Consider the following 18,865-nt stretch of genomic DNA (forward strand, 5'->3'; position numbering starts at 1 on the left):
TTTGCATCGCGCATAAAAAACGCAGAGGGGATTATTGGGACGCCTGCCTACAAATAGGCCAGCTGGCCCAACCCCTGCTTGCTGGTAGAACCCAGTTTTGAACCTTCTTTCCGCCTCTGCAGAAACAAACGTGTGTTTTTCCCTTTACGTTGCAATTGCCTTGACATCCAACTATTATGGCTTCGCCATCGCTGGCACGTGTGCTTCTTCTCTGGATGATCTCACGTCGGTTTGGCGAGCGGCGACATATGCTGCAGAACCGGACGTCTGTAAGAACTCGCATTTGGGTTCATCCACTTGTGGCGCAACGTACTATAAAAGGCCATTTCCATACCCTGTATGAGGAGTTAAGGCGGCATCCAGAAAAATTTCGTGCCTTCTGCCGCATGTCTGTGGCCGCGTTTGACCTTCTTCTTGCGCAAACTCGCTCTGGTCTCACCTACCAGAATACCAACATGAGACGCTGCATTTCGGCCGAAGAACGGCTGCTTGTGACCTTGAGGTATGTGTGAAACGGATTGCACTTAGACCATGCCGCTGTCTGCTTATCCAGCCCTCCACTAACATATGTTCTGCCTTTGTATTTCTTTCTCGTTTTTTCTTAGATTTCTGGCCACAGGCAATAGCTATCATTCGTTGCATTTTGAATTTCTTTTGGGAGTGACCACCATATCGTTCATTATCACATCCACCTGTGTCGTGTTGTGGCAGAGGTTAAAGAGCACGGTCATGCCGCAGCCCACGACAGAACAGTGGCTAAGTATTTCGGAGGGATTTCTTAGAGCGACAGAATTTCCGAATTGCATTGGTGCCGTAGACGGCAAACACATTCGTGTGAGAAAGCCCCCACGCAGTGGCTCCCAATACTTTAACTACAAGCAGTTTTTTTCTATGGTCTTGTTAGCCTTGGCGGACACCAATTATAGTTTCACTATTGTTGACATTGGCTCGTATGGAAGCTCCGCTGATGCACGCATATTCCGTTCTTCAAGAATGGGAAAACGACTCCTCAATAGGCGACTGGCGGTGCCGGAACCTTCCATCCTCCCGGGCTCCAGTGGCCCCCCTATCCCGTATGTTATCGTTGCGGATGAGGGCTTTGCACTCACTAGGCAAGTCATGCGTCCCTTTGCAAGAAGGGGCTTGGATGACCGTCGGCGCATGTTCAATCTCCGCCTGGGACGAGCTCGGCGCTGTGTGGAATGTGCCTTTGGCATTATGTCAAACAGGTGGGGTGTATTTCTCTCAACCATGCAATTGTCCATGCCGAATGTCACACGTGTTATACAAGCGGGTGTAGTTCTGCATAACTTCTGCCACATTAATGATGCTAACTTTGATGCAGAATATATCCTGACACATGCAGGCACCACTGACAATGTCCCGGTGAATCCTCAAGGGCGTTCTGTCTCTTCTGGCCTTCGCGTGCGTAATACGTTGGCAGCATATTTTGCGTGCCCATCTGGACCAGCACCGTGGGGGCCAGAAGACCTTTGAAGGGGTGTATGTTCTTTGGCGGCTTCACTACCCACGTGTCATGTGACCATGTAACTATTGTGTGTATTTGTGGGTTTGGGGCTGGGTTAGGGACGCGCAAAACCAGAGGACCCTTGACGCGCGTTGCGAGCTTACATCTCTCAGGGGTTCAGCAGGACTTTATACAGTTGCTGAGTTACTTTCCCCATATATCCTGTTGTGCCGACTACACTTTAGGACCGTCCAAGTGCAAGTGTAGTTCGTTTGCCTCGGGGCCCATGGCAGGACCTAAACTTTGCAATCGCTTTCAAGCTATGTCAAACCCCGACAGATGAACTAAAACCTTATATCACATGGCCATGCATTGGTCCAAAAGGCCAGAGGTGTGTGAGAGTGTAGGCAAAGGAACATTGTGGCAAACCTTGTGTTGTGTGGTCTAAATGAATAATAACATGAAAGCAAACCATTAACCATGATTATTTTTCTTGATGGCTTTGGAGCCAACTAAAACGTTTTGCACCTGAACATACACACGAAGAACATGGTGTAACGAACAAAAAAACAACAGCGTGCGCACACAACAAACGTGGGCAGCCTTGCACCACACACAACATTGCCGTCCAAAGATATTCCCACCAACACACTCACAGGTGTTGGTATCTTTGTCCTGGGGAGGCATATTCCTGCATATCAGCACCACTATGCTGGACCTGGAGCTGGGTAGGTTGTCCCTCGCCAGCATAGTGGTGCTGATGTGGTGGGTGGAATGTGTGCCCTGGCAGCTGGTGAGCCATAGGGCGCATGTAGGGATACGGCCGTACCATCTGGGGAACAGGGTGGAATTGCCCAGGCACCTGGGCCGTGGGTGGCGGCATGTAATTATTTCGCCACTGCTCTATTGCCGTGAAACACATATGGGGATTGTGTGGCGGTCTGCAAGCGTCGATCAATGTGACGATCGACGCCTGCAGACGGCCCATAAGGTCCATCGGCACCAGGCGTAGGAGGGGGACAATGCTGCGGCCGAAGGCATCATTCCCATCCTCCTCTGCGGCTCGCCTGAGATAGTCCAGTACCCGCGTATCCACCTGGGCAGCTGTGGAGGGCTGTGGGGCACGAACACGCCGACTGCGGGCTCGCACGGGCCGCTCCTGGGCTGGAGAGGCAACCGGCCGTTCTGACTGGCCTGGTGCGGGCTCCTGGGGTGTCGGCTCGGGGCTGGGTGGCAGGATATTGGGAGCAGGGGGTTCGGCCACAGACTCCCCCACGTCAGTCTCCTCTGCTGTGTCCTCCAAATTGTCGGTGGTTCTACAAGGAGCAAAAAAAGTATGACTACAATATCTAACATTGCCCACAACAACACGTTGGCAGACAGGACCTTGGCAAACACACATTACACTCATGCAACGGCATAAATGCTTACGTGCGCATATCCATGATGTCCTTCAGGAACATCAGCTGCTTAGTATATATGTAGGGCCGTTTGCGAGATGCCCCATCTCCGCTGCGTCCCTTGTCACCCATCTCTCGCCTGAATTGATCACGGCAGCTCCGCCACCGTGTCTTGATATCTTGGACTGTTGGATGTAACAAAAACATAACACGCCATCAGAACTATCACCTCTCACTTCAAAATGAAGGGCCCTGCAATGGCAATGCGGTGGGACGTGGGGAAGCACCTGCTCCACCAAAGTTTCTCGTGCTAATGAGCGCAATACACATACAGGGCCCAGGTTTTCGATAGGCATGACAGGCATTGACAGAAAATGCCAGGTACTCACCCAACCGAGTGCGGTCCCGGGTTCGGCCAGTCTCCCACTCTTGCCCAAAGAGGTTTTTGGCCACCAACTCCCATGCGTCCTCCTTCACCGTCCTGTTATGATACTCCTCACATCTGGTATCCCATATCGCTGGATGCTCCTGGACAAAAAGGATGAGGCGCTCCACATCCATCCCGCGCGGCATGGCTGTAGTATGGCTGTGAAACGCTCAAAACTATCCGCACACAACTCTCCTGGCACTGGCTAGACTTGCCCCCTCGCACTTGAAAGGCAGGCACTTCCTGGTTTGGAGTAGCTTTGTGTAGCTTTATAGACTAATTAGAATGGACATAACAGCTCTTGCGTGTTTTTCGCGCATGCAACGCAGGACCGTCCGTGTGGCATGCGTTGTTTTCACGCACCCATTGAAGTCAATGGGTGCTTGTTGCGTGAAAAACGCAAGAATATGGAACATGTCGTGAGTTTTACGCAACGCACTCACGCAGCGCAAAATTCACGCATCGTCTAAACAGCCCCATAGACTATTATAGGTGCGTACGACACGCGTGAAAAGTACGTAGTAGTAGTACGTAGTAGTGTATGTGTATATATAAATGTGTATATATAAATGTATTGTGTGTGTGTGTGTGTATATGTATATATATATATATATATATATATATATGTGTATATATAGTGTATATATATATATATATATATATATAATATGTGTGTGTGTGTGTGTGTGTGTGTGTGTGTGTGTGTGTGTATATATATATATATATATATATATATATATATATAGTGTGTGTGTGTGTGTGTGTGTGTATATATTGTAAAGGATTTGCCTGACACAGCTTCTGTGTCGACGCCCATGGTTAATTAGCCTGCATCTGTTCCTAGGTCTGATAGAGTGACTCGATCTGCTACCACTCAGGCTGGGAGGCTGAGGGGTGGGAGAGCCTATCACAGCCTGGCCAGACGGAGCTAGCTCCCGCCCTCTGTCTATTTATACCTACATTTTCTGCTCCTCCTTTGCCTGTGATTATTTTCTGTTTCCTGGCTCTGCTGCTCCTGCTATGATTATTGACCTTGCTTCATTTTTGACCCTAGCTTTACTGACTACGCTCCGGCTCTGCGATTTGTACCTCGTGCACTCCTGGTTTGACTCGGCTCGTTCACTACTCTTGTTGCTCACTGTGTTGCCGTGGGCAACTGCCCCATTTCCCTTAGCTTCTGTGTACCCTTGTCTGTTTGTCCGTCGTGCACTTATTGAGCGTAGGGACCATCGCCCAGTTGTACGCCGTCGCCTAGGATGGGCCGTTACAAGTAGGCAGGGACTGAGTGGCGGGTAGATTAGGGCTCACCTGTCTGTCTCCCTACCCCGTCATTACAATCACTATGTGAATAATGTTGTATATCAGCTAACGCAAATGTGAACATCTTAATAAAATAGACAAATGTCCCATACTGTACTGCCCCCCATAGCCACAAGGTGTCAGTGTTGAACCAGGGATTAATATGAGCGGAAGTGGCCATATATATAAACAATTGAAGCAGTTCTACAAGGACTCCGGAAACCAAAGAAAGCCATCCAGCCCGTTGACAGAATCTGGAAATGACAAAAATGTATAATCTATAAATAATTTATTAAAAACAAATATAATTTTATATTGCAATGAAATGTCGTCATGTATAGTGTGTTTGCAGATTTACATTCAACGGCTGACGACGCCTGCAAACCACCCAAGGCACATCGTGGAGAATAATCACAATCTATATATCCATCAGTTACAAACCACCCCAACCTTGAAATCAACATTGACGCCTTTTGGGTGGAGAGAATCCAACCTATAAAGCCACTCAAGTTCTTTATGTTTTAATTTAGCAACTCTGTCACCACCCCTCCTATGTAAGGGCACATGTTCAATGACCAGAAATCTCAGATCGCTGACCATATGTCCTGCTGAGACAAAATGTGCTGGAACAGGAAGGTCAAGTTTCTTTGTCCTAATAGTGGATCTATGTTTGTTAATACGTGTGCGACATTCCTGTGTGGTTTCCCCCACGTACAACAAATTGCATGGGCATTGTAATACATATATAACAAAGGATGATGCACAGGTCAAAAACTGTTTGATATGGAAAGTCGTGCCATTTGTCGGGTGTCTAAACATGTTTCCCTTCATCATGATATTACAATTCACGCAATTCAAGCAAGGAAAACAACCCAATTTTTTGGGGGCTACGGTTAATTTGCGACTCTTTTGTAAAGACCCCACAACAGGATGTACAAGTTGATCCCTTAGGTTTTTTTGATGCCTAAAGGCCATCATTGGGGGAATACCAAATTCAGGGACTGCACCAGACAGGTTCCCAAGAATATGCCACTCTTGACGTATAATATTAGAAATCCTGTAGCTAATGTCACAAAATGTGGAAACAAATGCTACTCTATTAGAGGATTTTTAACTCTGTGATGTCAACAACTGTTCCCTAGCGATAGATTCGACCCTGTCCCTCTGTTTTCATAGGAGCGTCCGTACGCTAGGGTACAGTTGTTGACATCACAGAGTAAGAAATACTCTAATAGAGTAGCATTTGTTTCCACATTTTCTGACATTAGCTACAGGATTTCTAATATTATACATCAAGCAGTCTTTCCAGGATGTAAGATGGCCGCCGCACAGTGAATTTTACACTACCCATGCATGGAACTAGTAGAGCAGTTTTTCCCAAGATGGCCGCCACCATGTGTGCGATTCAGTGTTCATGTGCGGGAACTACTTGCAATCCTGCGCATTTTCGCGATTTACTGCAGGTGGGGATTGCAGTTCCAATACACGTGTGGGAAATACGCTGTATTCACACATGGACATCTGAAACCAAGAGGAATTTGTCCTTCCGGTTTGTGTAAATGACAGGTTGGAATGATTTCAATTATTATATACAACACTTTTTTTGATACCAGGACTGTCTTTTCTTTGTTTCAGTCTCTTAATCACCACTATGTATGTTTACATTGTCACTGGCATTAATGTCTGTAACTTCACATTGCATTTTTTCTTTGTGCAGTCTGTTTTATATTGTATCATGTCTTAATCACTGTTTTATCTTGATTGGGCTTTGTGAGCCTTTATGTACTTATGACCTGATGTGTGTTTTTTGTGCTAGAGAAAAGTCCTGTTGGACTGAAACGTCACACGGGTGAATAAACTGCTGATGCTTTTTGGAAGTGCTGCCTCTGTCCATTTTTTGTCTGCCCGATATTGAGGACCGTGGACCAGGTCCAATTGAGGCGTGCACCCACCTGCAGTCCAGTGCTGTGGAAACTATTTGTTTTCAGCAAGAAAGAGGCGGAGACGTTGCCCCCACATCGTGTGTATGACTGTCCTATCGAGCGGTTTCCTGGTGCATCCCTTCCCCGTGGTAGGGTATATCCTCTCTCCTTGCCAGAAACTCTGTCCATGTCCACCTATGTTAAGGAGAACTTGGAGAGGGGCTTCATACGGAAGTCTTCCTACCCGGCAGGAGCCGGGTTATTCTTCGTCAAGAAAAAGGATGGTTCTCAACCAGATCACAGTAAAAAGTAGATTGCCATTGATTTCTGAACTGTTTGATCGTATACGAGGAGCCGACATTTTTTTGAAGTTAGACCTGTGGGTGGTTTATAACCTAATCTGGATTCGCCGGGGTGACGAATGAAGACGGCATTTAACACCCGTGATGGAAACTATGAATATCAAGTAATGCCCTTCGGCCTGTGTAATGCTCTCACGGTCTTCCAAGAGTTTGTTATTAACATCTTTCGTGACCTCCTTTATGTCTGTGTTGTGGTCTATCTTGATGAATTCTTGATTTTTTTTCTCCAGATCCTATGACTCATCAGAGACATGTCCATCAAGTTTTGCTGTGCTTAAGGGAGATTCGCCTGTACGCCAAGTTGGAGAAGTGCATGTTTTAGAAGAATGCTCTACTCTTCCTGGGCTACATCATCTCGGATCAAGGCCTCAAGATGGATCCTGAGAAGGTAAAGGCCGTCCTGGAATGGCCACACCCTCAAGGCTTGAGGACCATAGAGCGCTTCCTGGAATTTGCTAATTTCTACAGATTGTTAATTCCAAACTTCTCCTCACTGACTTCTCCTATCTCTACCCTCACCAAGAAAGTCATGAACGCCAAGGTGTGGACTCCAGAGGCGTAATCCGCATTTAATAGCCTGAAGAGTGCCTTCACATCAGCCTCTATCCTCCATCATCCAGATGTATCTCAACAGTTTTCATTGGAGGTGGACGCCTCCTCTATTGGTGCTGGTGAACTCCTGTTCCAGAGAGGTTCCAAGGGCAAGACAATAGTATGTCGCTATTACTCTAAACTCTTCTCTTCTGCAGAACGCAACTATTCAATCGGGGATCGGGAGTTATTGGCCATCAAATTGGCCCTGGAGGAGTGGACACATCTACTAGAGGGCGCTGTTCATCCCATCTTGATATTCACGGACCGCAAGAATCTCACCTATCTCCAGACGGCCCAACGACTAAATCCCCGTCAAGCCAGGTGGTCGCTGTTCTTTGCCCAGTTCCAGTTAGAGCTCCACTACCGTCCGGCCGACAAGAGTGTGAGGGCCGATGCCTTGTCCAGGTCATTCGAGACACAGGACACCATGGAGTCTCCACAAAGTATTATTGACCCGTCTTGCATTGTCTCAGTCAACCCTCCAGTGAGGACTTTTGTGTGCCTGGCAGATAGAGGGAGAATCCTCCACTGGGGACACAGCTTCAGAATGGCAGGTCACGAAGGTACCCATAAAACCCGAGACCTGATTGCCCGTCATTTTTGGTGGCCCACGCTGCCCAAAGACATCATGGACTTTGTTTCATCCTGCTCAGTGTATGTAGCTAACAAGGTTGCTCACTCCAAACCAGCTGGTTTGCTCCTGCCGCTGCCTGTGCCCGATGCTCCCTTGCAGCATATAGCAATGGACTTTGTTACAAACCTGCGGGACGCAGTGCGGTCTGGGTGGTGGTGGACCGATTTTCGAAGATGGCTCACTTCGTTCCACTGACCGATCTACCTTCTGCTTCTCTACTGGCCGCCTTCTTCATCCAACACATCTTCCGGCTGCACTGCTTGCCTCGGCATATTGTGTCTGATTGGGGGGTTCAGTTCACCTCTAAGTTCAGGAGAGCCCTCTGTAAATCTCCTCAATGTAAAGTTGTTTTTTTCCTCAGCCTACCATCCTCAGTCCAATGGTCAAGTCGAGAGGATCAACCAAATCATGGAGAACTACCTACGACACTTCATTTCCAAGCAGCATGATGACTGGGTGCAGCTTCTTCCTTGGGCCGAGTTCTCATATAATAATCATACTAGCGAGTCCACAAGAAATACACCATTCTTCATAGTCTACGGCCAACACCCACAAATTTCTCTCCCGGTGTCCGTTTTGTCCGAAGTGCCCGCAGCTGATTCCGCTTTTAGGGACTTCCTGTGGATCTAGCAGCAGACCCGATCCTCCATTCTGCTGGCGGTGGACCACATGAAACGTAAGGCAGACACAAGGAGAAGAGAACCTCCCCAGTTTTCTCCAGGTACCAAGGTCTGGCTGTCCTCCAGATATATCCGGCTGGGGTGCCATTTTACAAGTTTTCTCCCAGGTTCCTCAGACCCTTCGAGATCTTGCAACAGATCAACCCGGTCTCCTACGAGCTTCGGCTGCCTCCTACCCTCAAGATCCCCAACTCCTTCCATGTCTCTCTTCTGAAGCCTGTGGTCTTGAAACGCTTCTCCAAGATTTCCACTCCTGCAGTGGCTCCCAGCGGTTCATCAGATACTTTTGAGGTTAAGGAGATTCTAGACACCAAAAGAGTGGGTGGAAAAACCTTTTATATGGTGGATTGGAGGGGGTTTGGTCCTGAAGAGTGGTCCTGGGAGCCAGAAGAGAATCTCAATGCTCCTACCCTCTTGAAGAAGTTTCTCTCTCGCTCTGGCCTCAAGAGGAGGGGGCATAAGAGGGGGGATTCTGTCATACCCATGGCCGGGGGCCGCCAGGTTTGCTTACCTCCTGTTGGCCACAGCCATGGATCAGTGAGCGCTGGTCCCCATCTCCTCCTCTGCTTCGCTCCGCTGTGTCCCGTAGGGTGCGCGCGCACGCTCGTGCCCGCTCTTAAAGGGCCAGCACGCGAGCCTGAAATAAGGATTAAATTAGCCCATGAGCACTCTGGACTATAAGAAGGGCTTTGCCCCTTCCTGCTTTGCCTGAGCGGTTTTGTTGTTACCCTAGTTTGTCTCTGCAAATGGTCTCCTGAGTGTCTTCCAGTTCCCAGTGTTTCCCGTTCCTGCCACCTGTAAAATGTATCCCGTGCTATTCTGGTCAAGTGCCATATTGAGTTGGAGTTGTGCTGTGTACCATGCCCAGGGCCGGACTAGGACTTAAAATCCGCCTGGCATTCTTAAGCACACAGGCCCATCACAGGCCATACGCAGCCGCCAGTGTTGGGCTGGGACCACCTTTCAGATATACAAGACATGGGGAGATTTATTAAAACAGGTGTAAATGAAAGGAGGAATAGTTCCTTTTAGCTCCAACTCCAATGAATCCACTGCTTTTCTACGAGTATAATGAACATGCTCATTATTCTAGAAGATCCTTCGCGGAGCCCAAAAAATTTGAAGCGGACTTATTTCTGCTGCATGCGAATGGGGTATTATATAGCCCATTCACTATTAATGGATGCAGAATGTTAGTGGATTTGGAAGGGATTTAGGTGTGGAATGAGGGACTTAGTCCTAATCAAATCCTGATTGCGTGATCACTGACGTATAAAGATTGCAAATTATACCAGTATACAATGCTAAAATATCACCATACTGTAACTAAAAAGTATGATTTCAATTTTATATTCAGCCATATACACACACACACACACACACACACACACACACACACACACACACACACACACACATCCTGGACACATGACGCACAGATGCAACCCAGAAGCTGGACTCATGCGCATGCACACCACTCACACCTAGGACACATGCGCACACACACACACACACAATTATGACTCATGCTCAGTACACATATACAGCATCAGAATCAAACTCAGTACATATATACAGCACCAGCGCAAATACAGCTCAATTTAGTGCAACCCCTGCCGTATAGGTTTGTATGGCGTAAAACCACAGCTCCCAGCATGGACCAAACAATGGTAAGGATATGCTGGGAGTTGCTGTTTCACAAAAAAAAAAACATACCACCCAGCATCTCGCTGCAGATGATACAGTGACTACAGTACTGATTAGAGGCAGAATAAACATTTATATTAAGTGACTCACCGGTGCCGATCTCAGATTCTAGTTGTTCTTTTTCTCTTTTCTTCTCCATCCAGTCCAGGCCTCTATGATGACTTCTCCCGGCCACGACCCATTTCTGTAGAGTTTGCCGCTCAGATGTCTTCAGCTACTCACTATTCTAGCATTTCTGCACCTATAAACGAAGATAAAATTCTCATGGTGACGCACACTGTACCCCTAAATATAATAGTTCTATACACTGCATCTCTAATTATAATAGCACCATACACTGTGTCCCCGATTATAATAGCACCATGCACTGTGTCCCTGATTATAATAGCTTCATACACTGTGTCCCTGATTGTAACAGCACCATACACTGTGTCCCTGATTATAATAGCACCATACACTGTGTCCCACACACACACTGCTCCCCGTAGATAGTGTCCCCATAGAGCCCCATGTAGATAGTGCCCCATAGAGCCCCCTGTAGATAGTGCCCCACATATAGCGCCCCCTGTATAAAGTGCCCCACATGACGTCATCGCGCCACTAGCATCGTTGAAAAGCGCTGATTAGCGGGGCAAGTCATTGTAAGGCAGGTACAATTAGTGCAGGAGGGGGTGGTGGTGGCTGGTTTCAATGGCGCCACCGCCCAGGGACGATTCTAGCTTTTCGTCTGCCTGAGGCGAAAATGGAAATGGCGCCCCCCAGACCTTTATTGCCATCCCACTGACTATTCTACTTTACTACCAGCCTTCTTCATTGCCTTGTACTTCCTTGGCATATGCGGTGCAGCGATGAAGCCGGGTAGAGTACACCTCGCTGAATGGTGCGTGCTCATGGAGTACAAGGCAATGGTGCATCTAAGAAAGTTGGAGGAGACTGGTAGTGATGTATAACAGTCAGGGGGATGTCAACCAAGCATGGAAAGGTGGGTTTGCAGTTAGGACTGTGTGATTCTACAGGATAGCGGCACCGACCACTGACCCTTAATAGAGTAATTAGCATATAGCGTGCACTATTTTAAAAGTTGATTTTATGGATTTTACTGTATCTGAAACAAACATACAGGGGAATGTTTGGAAATATTGTCAGGTCATGTATTACTGCATGGTGGCGGCTCAAGGGGTTAAAACTACTTGAGAGGTTCCCATTAAATATACAATGAATTGCAACAATGCCATCTGCTCTGCAATTTTCTATTATTATAGTACCTATATACATCACCAGAACAAAGATCAATACATAAATCCAGAACCAAGCTCAGTACATATATACAGCACCACAACAAGGCTCAGTACATATATCCACACACACGCACAACACCAGAACCAAGCTCATACATCTATACACAGTACCAGAACCAAGCTCAGTACATATATACAGCACCAGAACAAAGCTCAGTACATATATATATATATATATATATATACACACACACACACACACACGCACAACACCAGAACCAAGCTCATACATCTATACACAGTATCAGAACCTAGCTCAGTACATAAAAACAACACCAAAACCAAGCTCAGTACATAAATACAATACCAAAACCAAGCTTAGTACAAATCCATTTCAATACAGAGATCATTTGCAAAGTCAGATTAGAAGCTTCCAGTGTGACCTGAACAATGGTAATGATATACTGGGATTTGCTTACACCCCAAAAAATAGTACCCTCCATCATCTGTACAGATCATACAGTAATAAATAGGCTTCGTTCTCACCTGCGTCGGGGTTCCGTTCATGGGTTCAGTCAGACCTTTCCGTCAGGGGAACCCACAAACGGAAGCCATAGCTTTCCATTTGCATTATCATTGATTTCAATGGTAATGCTGCCGTTGCTAAAGGTTTTCGTTTTTCTCCGTTTCGCAAGGCTTCAGTTTTTTGGGCGGTATCAATAGAGTAGTCGACTGCATCCACCTGTAGAGACACACAGGACCTGCTGACACTGAACCCATCAGTCCCACAGACCTGACGTGTTCAGGATTCAGCGTAAGATACAGTTTCTCTGTATACAGGATACAGATCAGCTGTATCTCAAAAAGTAAAAAGATTTTTTAATGAAAACGAATTATAAAGTTGCACAAAATACACTGCCATTTTTACACATATATAATATATATATATATATATATATATATATATATATATATATATATAAAATCCCTTTCAAAGGTGTACATAATCTTTAACGCAAACAATCAGATCGTAACAACAACCATTGTCCAGTACAACACGTAGCACTTGCAGTTTTACAAAAAGTCAGTGCAGTTTTCAAATGATTGTTAATGTCTGCAAAAAACTGCATGGATATTAACCCCTTCCCGCTCCTTGACGTACTATTACGTCATGGCAGCTGTATCGTTCGCGCTCCATGCCGTAATAGTACGTCTCGGGAGTAACGGCCGTTTCGGCCGTCCTCCCAACACATACAGGAGCTGTGACGCTGCTGTCTTGTTCAGCAGCTGTCACAGCTCCTACAGCGGGGACCGATCGCTGTGTCCCCGCTGATTAACCCCTTAAAAGCCGCGTTCTATAGAGATCGCGGCTTTTTAGGGGTTAAGCTGCCATCGCCGGCCTGCTACGCGATAGTGGCCGGCGATGGTGACTATGGCAACCGGACACCAAACAATGGCGTCCGGCTATGCCATAGACGGAAGCCTAGTGGTTCCTGACAATGTCAGGACCCACTATGCTTGCTGTCAGTGAGTAGCTGACAGTTCTAATACACTACACTACGCATGTAGTGCAGTGTATTAGAATAGCGATCAGGGCCTCCTGCCCTCATGTCCCCTAGTGGGACAAAGTAATAAAGTTAAAAAAAAGTTAAAAAAAGATGTGTAAAAATAAGAAAATAAAAGATTTAAAAGTATTAAAAGTAAAAATCCCCCTTTTTCCCTTATAAGTCCTTTATTATTAATAAAAATATATAAACAAACAAATAAACTATACATAATTGGTATCGGCGCGTCCGTAACGGCCTGAACTACAAAACTATTTCGTTATTTATCCCGCGCGGTGAACGTCGTAAAATAAAATAATAATAAACCGTACCACAATAACAATTGTTTGGTCACTTCACATCCCAAAAAATGGAATAAAAAGAGATCAAAAAGTCGCATGTACCTAAAAATGGTAATGATCGAAACTAAAGTTCGTTACGCAAAAAATAAGTCCTCGCACGGCTTTATTGATGGAAAAATAAAAACGTTCTGGCTCTTAGAATAAGGTAACACAAAAAGTAAATGATTGTTTACAAAACGTATTTTATTGTGCAAACGCCATAAGACATAAAAAAAAAACTATAAACATCTGGTATCGCCGTAATCGTATCGCCCCGCAGAATAAAGTGAATATGTCATTTATAGCGCACGGTGAACGCTATAAAAAAAATAGAATAAAAAAACAATAGTACAATTGCTGTTTTTTAGTCACCACACCACCTAAAAATGGAATAAAAACTGATCAAAAAGCCGCATGCACCCCAAAAAAACTACAATGGATTCCTCAAGGGGTCTAGTTTCCAAATTGGGGTCACTTTTGGGGGGTTCCCAATGTTTTGGCACCACAAGACCTCTTCAAACCGGACATGGTGCCTAATAAAAAAGAGGCTTCAAAATCCACTAAGTGCTCCTTTGCTTCTGAGGCCGGTGCTTCAGTCCATTACCGCACTAGGGCCACATGTGGGATATTTCTCAAAACTGCAGAATCTGGGCAATACGTATTAAGTTGCGTTTCTCTAATAAATCCTTTTGTGTTATAAAAAAAATGGTATAAAGAGGATTTTCTGACAAAAAAAATATGTCAATTTCACCTCTACTTTGCTCTAAATTTCTGTGAAACACCTAAAGGGTTCATAAACTTTCTAAATGCTGTTGTGAATACTTTGAGGGGTCTAGTTTCTAAAATGGGGTATTTGATAGGGGTTTCTAATATATGGGCCCCTCAAAGCAACTTCAGAACTGAACTGGAACCTAAAAAAATAAATAAATGAGGCAATACTTCGCTTCTTACATTATACTGATAATGAGCAGTGCCCACCCCGAGATGACCCCAGTTTTGACCGTTTATATAAACGGAGACCCCTATTAGACCGTTCCAGTGCCCGGTTTTCCCAAGCATACACCCCCGAGAAGTGTATTTCTATTGATGAGTCCTTGGTACATTTTAAAGGGAGGGTTCAATTCCGCCAGTACCTGCCGGGTAAGAGGGCAAGGTATGGCGTGAAGATGTATAAGCTGTGAGAGTGCATCAGGGTATACCTACAGGTTTAGGATATATGAAGGAAAGGCCACCCCCAAACCAGACTGCATCCTGGACTACAATAGGTACATGGGAGGGATGGACTTGTAAGATCAAATCCTGAAGCCCTACAGCGCCATGCGGTGTGGTATAAGAAGCTGGCCGGGCACATCATACAGATGGCATTGTACAATGCGTACATGCTACGTCGATGTGCAGGCCAGACGGGAACTTTCCTGGAATTTCAAGAGGTGATTATCAAGAACCTAATCTTTAGGGACCAAGAAGGGGGGGCACCCAGTACTTCTGGAAGCGAGGCCACACGCATCGTACCAGGGTGGCAACACTTTCCAGGAGAAGTTCCCCAAACTGGCAAGAAGGGAAAAAGTCAAAAGAGGTGCAAAGTCTGCTATAAGAGGGCGATAATGGATGACACAATATATCAATGTGACACGTGTCCCGAATAACCAGAGCTCTGTATGAAAGTGTTTTAAAATTTATCATACATCCCTTGGTTTATAATTTACCCCAATTTTACTTACCCTGATGCACTCCGCACAGCTTATCCCCCCTCGTCTTTCCCCTCTGGGCCCTGCTGTGTGTCCAGGCAGCTAATAACAGCCACATGTAGGGTATTGCCATACCCGGGAGAACCCACATTACAGTTTATGGGGTGTAGGTCTCCGGTCAAAATGCTCACTACACCTCTAGATGAATGCCTTAAGGGTGTCGTTTTTAAAACGGGGTCACTTCTTGCGGGTTTCAACTGTACTGGTACCTCAGGGGCTTCTGCATACATGACTTTGCACTAGAAAATCCCCAGTAGGCCAAATGGTGGTCCTTTCCTTCTGAGCCCTCCCATGGGCCCAAACGGCAGTTTATCACAACAAATGGGGTATTGCGGCACTCAGAACAAATTGCGCAACAGAATGGGGTATTTTGTTTCTTGTGAAAATAAGAAATTTTCAGCCAAAACTACATATTATTTGAAAAAAATAATTTTGTTTTCATTCCCAGCTCAATTCAAATAAGTTCTGTGAAAAAACTATGGTGTCAAAATGGTCACAACACCCATAAATGAATTCCTTGAGGGGTGTAGTTTCCAAAATGGGGTCATTTGTGGTGGGTTTCTATTGCTTTGATACCTCTGGGGCTCTGCAAATGCGACATGGCACCCGAAAACCAATCCAGCAAAATCTGTACTCCAAAGAACACACAGCGCTCCTTTCCTTCTGAGCCCTCCCATGGGCCCAAACGGCAGTTTATCACCACAAATGGGGTATTGCCGCACTCAGGACAAATTGGGCAACAAAATGGAGTATTTTATTTCTTGTGAAAATAAGAATTTTTGAGCTAAAATGACATATTATTGGAAAAAATATATATTTTTTAAATTCTCAGCCCAATTCAAATAAGTTCTGTGAAGAAACTATGGAGTCTAAATGGTCACATTACCCATAAATGAATTCCTTGAGGGGTGTAGTTTCCAAAATGGGGTCACTTCTGGTGGGTTTCCATTGCTTTGATACCTCTGGGGCTCTGCAAATGCGACATGGCACCCGAAAACCAAACCAGCAAAATCTGTACTCCAAAGAACACACAGCGCTCCTTCCCTTCTAAGGCCTCCCATGGGCCCAAACGGCAGTTTATTGCCACAAATGGGGTATTGATGCACTCAGGAGAAATTGGGCAACAAAATTGAGTATTTTGTTCCCTGTGAAAATAAGAAATTTTGGTAAAAAATTACATCTTATTGGAAAAAATGTCATTTTTTTAATGTCACAGCCCAATTGAAATAGGTGCTGTGAAAAAACTGTGTGGTCAAAATGCTAACAACAACCATAAATGAATTCCTTGAGGGGTGTAGTTTCCAAAATCGGGTCACTTTTGGTGGGTTTCCATTGCTTTGATACCTCTGAGGCTCTGCAAATGCGACATGGCACCCGAAAACCAATCCAACAAAATCTGGACTCCAACAAACATATAGCGCTCCTTTCCTTCTGAGCCCTCCCATGGGCCCAAACGGCAGTTTATCACCACAAATGGGGTATTGCCACACTAAGGACAAATTGGGCAACAAAATGGGGTATTTTGTTCCCTGTGAAAATAAGAAATTTTGATCACAAATTACATTTTATTGTAAAAAATGAAATTTTTTTCATTTCAGAGCCCAATTCAAATACGTGCTGTGAAATAACTGTGCGGTCAAAATGGTAACAACAACCCTAAATGAATTCCTTGAGGGGTGTAGTTTCCAAAATGGGGTCACTATTGGGGGATTCCCACTGTTTTGACACCTCAACACCTCTTCAAACCCGGCATGCTGCCTAAAATATATTCTAATAAAAAAAGAGGACTCAAAATGCACTAGGTGCTTCTTTGCTTCTAGGGCTTGTGTTTTAGTCCACGAGCGCAGTAGGGTCACATGTGGGACATTTCTAAAAACTGCAGAATCTGGACAATACATATTTAGTAGTGTTTCTCTGGTAAAAGCTTCTGTGTTACAGAAAAAAAAATGAATACAATTGAAATTCAGCAAGAAAAATGAAATTTGCAAATTTCACCTCCACTTTGCTTTAATTCCTGTGAAATGCCTGAAGGGTTAAAAAACTTTCTAACTGCTGTTTTGAATACTTTGAGGGGTCTAGTTTTTAAACTGGGGTGTTTTATCAGGGTTTCTAATACATAGGCCCCACAAAGCCACTTCAGAACTCAAGAGGTACCTTAAAAAAAAGGCTTTGGAAATTTTCTTTAGAATATGAGAAATTGCTGTTTATGTTCTAAGCCTTGTAACGTCCAAGAAAAATAAAATAATGTTCAAAAAATGATGCCAATATAAAGTAGACATATGGGAAATGTGAACTAGTAACTATTTTGGGTGGTATAACCGTCTGTTTTACAAGCAGATGCATTTAAATTCTGAAAAATGCAATTTTTTCAAAATTTTCTCTACATTTTGCAATTTTTCACCAATAAACACTGAATATATCGACCAAATTTTAACACGAACATGAAGCCCAATGTGTCACGAGAAAACAATCTCAGAATCGCTTGGGTAGGTTTAAGCATTCCGACGTTATTACCACATAAAGTGAAATATGTCAGATTTGAAAAATGGGCTCTGAGCCTTAAGGCCAAAACTAGGCTGCGTCCTTAAGGGGTTAACAATCATTTTAAAACTGCGCTAACTTGTGGGAATGCAGCATGTTGACGTGGTTTGCAGCAGTAACGTTGTAAGACAGCAGCTACTATATGTATATACTGTACAGGTATGTTCACATATGGCGTATATACCCTGTAAAAGCACACAGCGTAGCCGCCCTGTGCGCCGCCGGGAATTCAAGCTGAAAAACTGCACCAAATTATGGTGCAGTTTTTCAGCCAGGAATGGCCGATGCAGAAAACGGAGCAGAAAAAAAAATAAAAATGGATACTTACCATGGCGATGCTTCCCTCCTACAACCTGCAGCCATGGGATGATGTTTCATCCCATGTAACCGCTGCAGCGGTCACATGGAATGAAACGTCATCCCAGGAGGCCGGCCCGGACGAAGAAACTAAATCCTGGGTAAGTATAAGATTGAAAAATTTTCTGAGTTGCGTTTTTTTTGCGTCAGAATCGCTGCTTGTTTTTCGCCGCAAAAAAAATCTGATATTTGTTGCGGGTTTTACCTCCCCATTGAATTAAATGGGGAAAACCAGAAACAATTAAGAAGCATTTATGCAAATACAATTAATATGCTGCGGAATAAAAAGCCGCACCGCAAGTACATTTCTGAGCGTTTTTTCTGCTTAAAATTTACGCAGCGTATTGATGAGATTTGTTCAAATCTCATCCACTCTGCTGCTACTGTATTAGGGCTTGTACACACATTACGGAATTGTTGCGTATTTTACATCCGAAATTACCGACGGAAAATACGCAGCAGAATAGAGTAGCGGCAAAGTGGGGGAGATTTAACAAATCCCATCCACACGCTGCGTAAAATTTCCAACCAGAAATTGACCTGTGGTGCATATATTTCATACTGCAGCATGTCAATCCCCGCTGAGGAAAGTGGACTGAATTG

General features: G+C 44.9%; 2 protein-coding genes across 2 annotated transcripts in view; both read right to left on the minus strand.

Annotated features, from left to right (window-relative positions):
- Nucleotides 1-1,937: 1,937 nt before the first annotated feature.
- On the minus strand, nt 1,938-3,591 carry LOC142669958 (uncharacterized). Its single transcript, XM_075847109.1, has 3 exons — nt 3,258-3,591; nt 2,900-3,053; nt 1,938-2,784 (listed from the first exon to the last, which is right to left on the minus strand). The coding sequence occupies exons 1-3, from the start codon at nt 3,439-3,441 to the stop codon at nt 2,121-2,123; spliced, it is 1,002 nt and encodes a 333-aa protein (XP_075703224.1). The 5' UTR covers nt 3,442-3,591; the 3' UTR covers nt 1,938-2,120.
- A 471-nt stretch (nt 3,592-4,062) lies between these two features.
- LOC142671351 (uncharacterized) overlaps nt 4,063-18,865 on the minus strand; it is a 132,550-nt gene continuing 117,747 nt past the window's right edge. Inside the window, exon 7 of the mRNA XM_075847159.1 lies at nt 4,063-4,848. Within this exon, the coding sequence (XP_075703274.1) occupies nt 4,799-4,848 (50 nt within the window). The 3' untranslated portion in view covers nt 4,063-4,798. The remainder of the gene's footprint in view (nt 4,849-18,865) is intronic.

This window comes from Rhinoderma darwinii, chromosome 1 (genome assembly GCF_050947455.1).
Source record: "Rhinoderma darwinii isolate aRhiDar2 chromosome 1, aRhiDar2.hap1, whole genome shotgun sequence".
Lineage (NCBI taxonomy): Eukaryota > Metazoa > Chordata > Amphibia > Anura > Rhinodermatidae > Rhinoderma > Rhinoderma darwinii.

What these genes read in the sequence shown, in the direction of transcription:
- LOC142669958 (XM_075847109.1), bottom strand. Translation starts at nt 3,441, where the DNA reads ATGCCGCGCGGGATGGATGTGGAGCGCCTCATCCTTTTTGTCCAGGAG. An exon ending in CCGGGACCGCACTCGGTTGG is followed by an intron (nt 3,054 to 3,257) that starts GTGAGTACCTGG and finishes TACATCCAACAG; the next exon opens with TCCAAGATATCAAGACACGG. An exon ending in GACATCATGGATATGCGCAC is followed by an intron (nt 2,785 to 2,899) that starts GTAAGCATTTAT and finishes TGCTCCTTGTAG; the next exon opens with AACCACCGACAATTTGGAGG.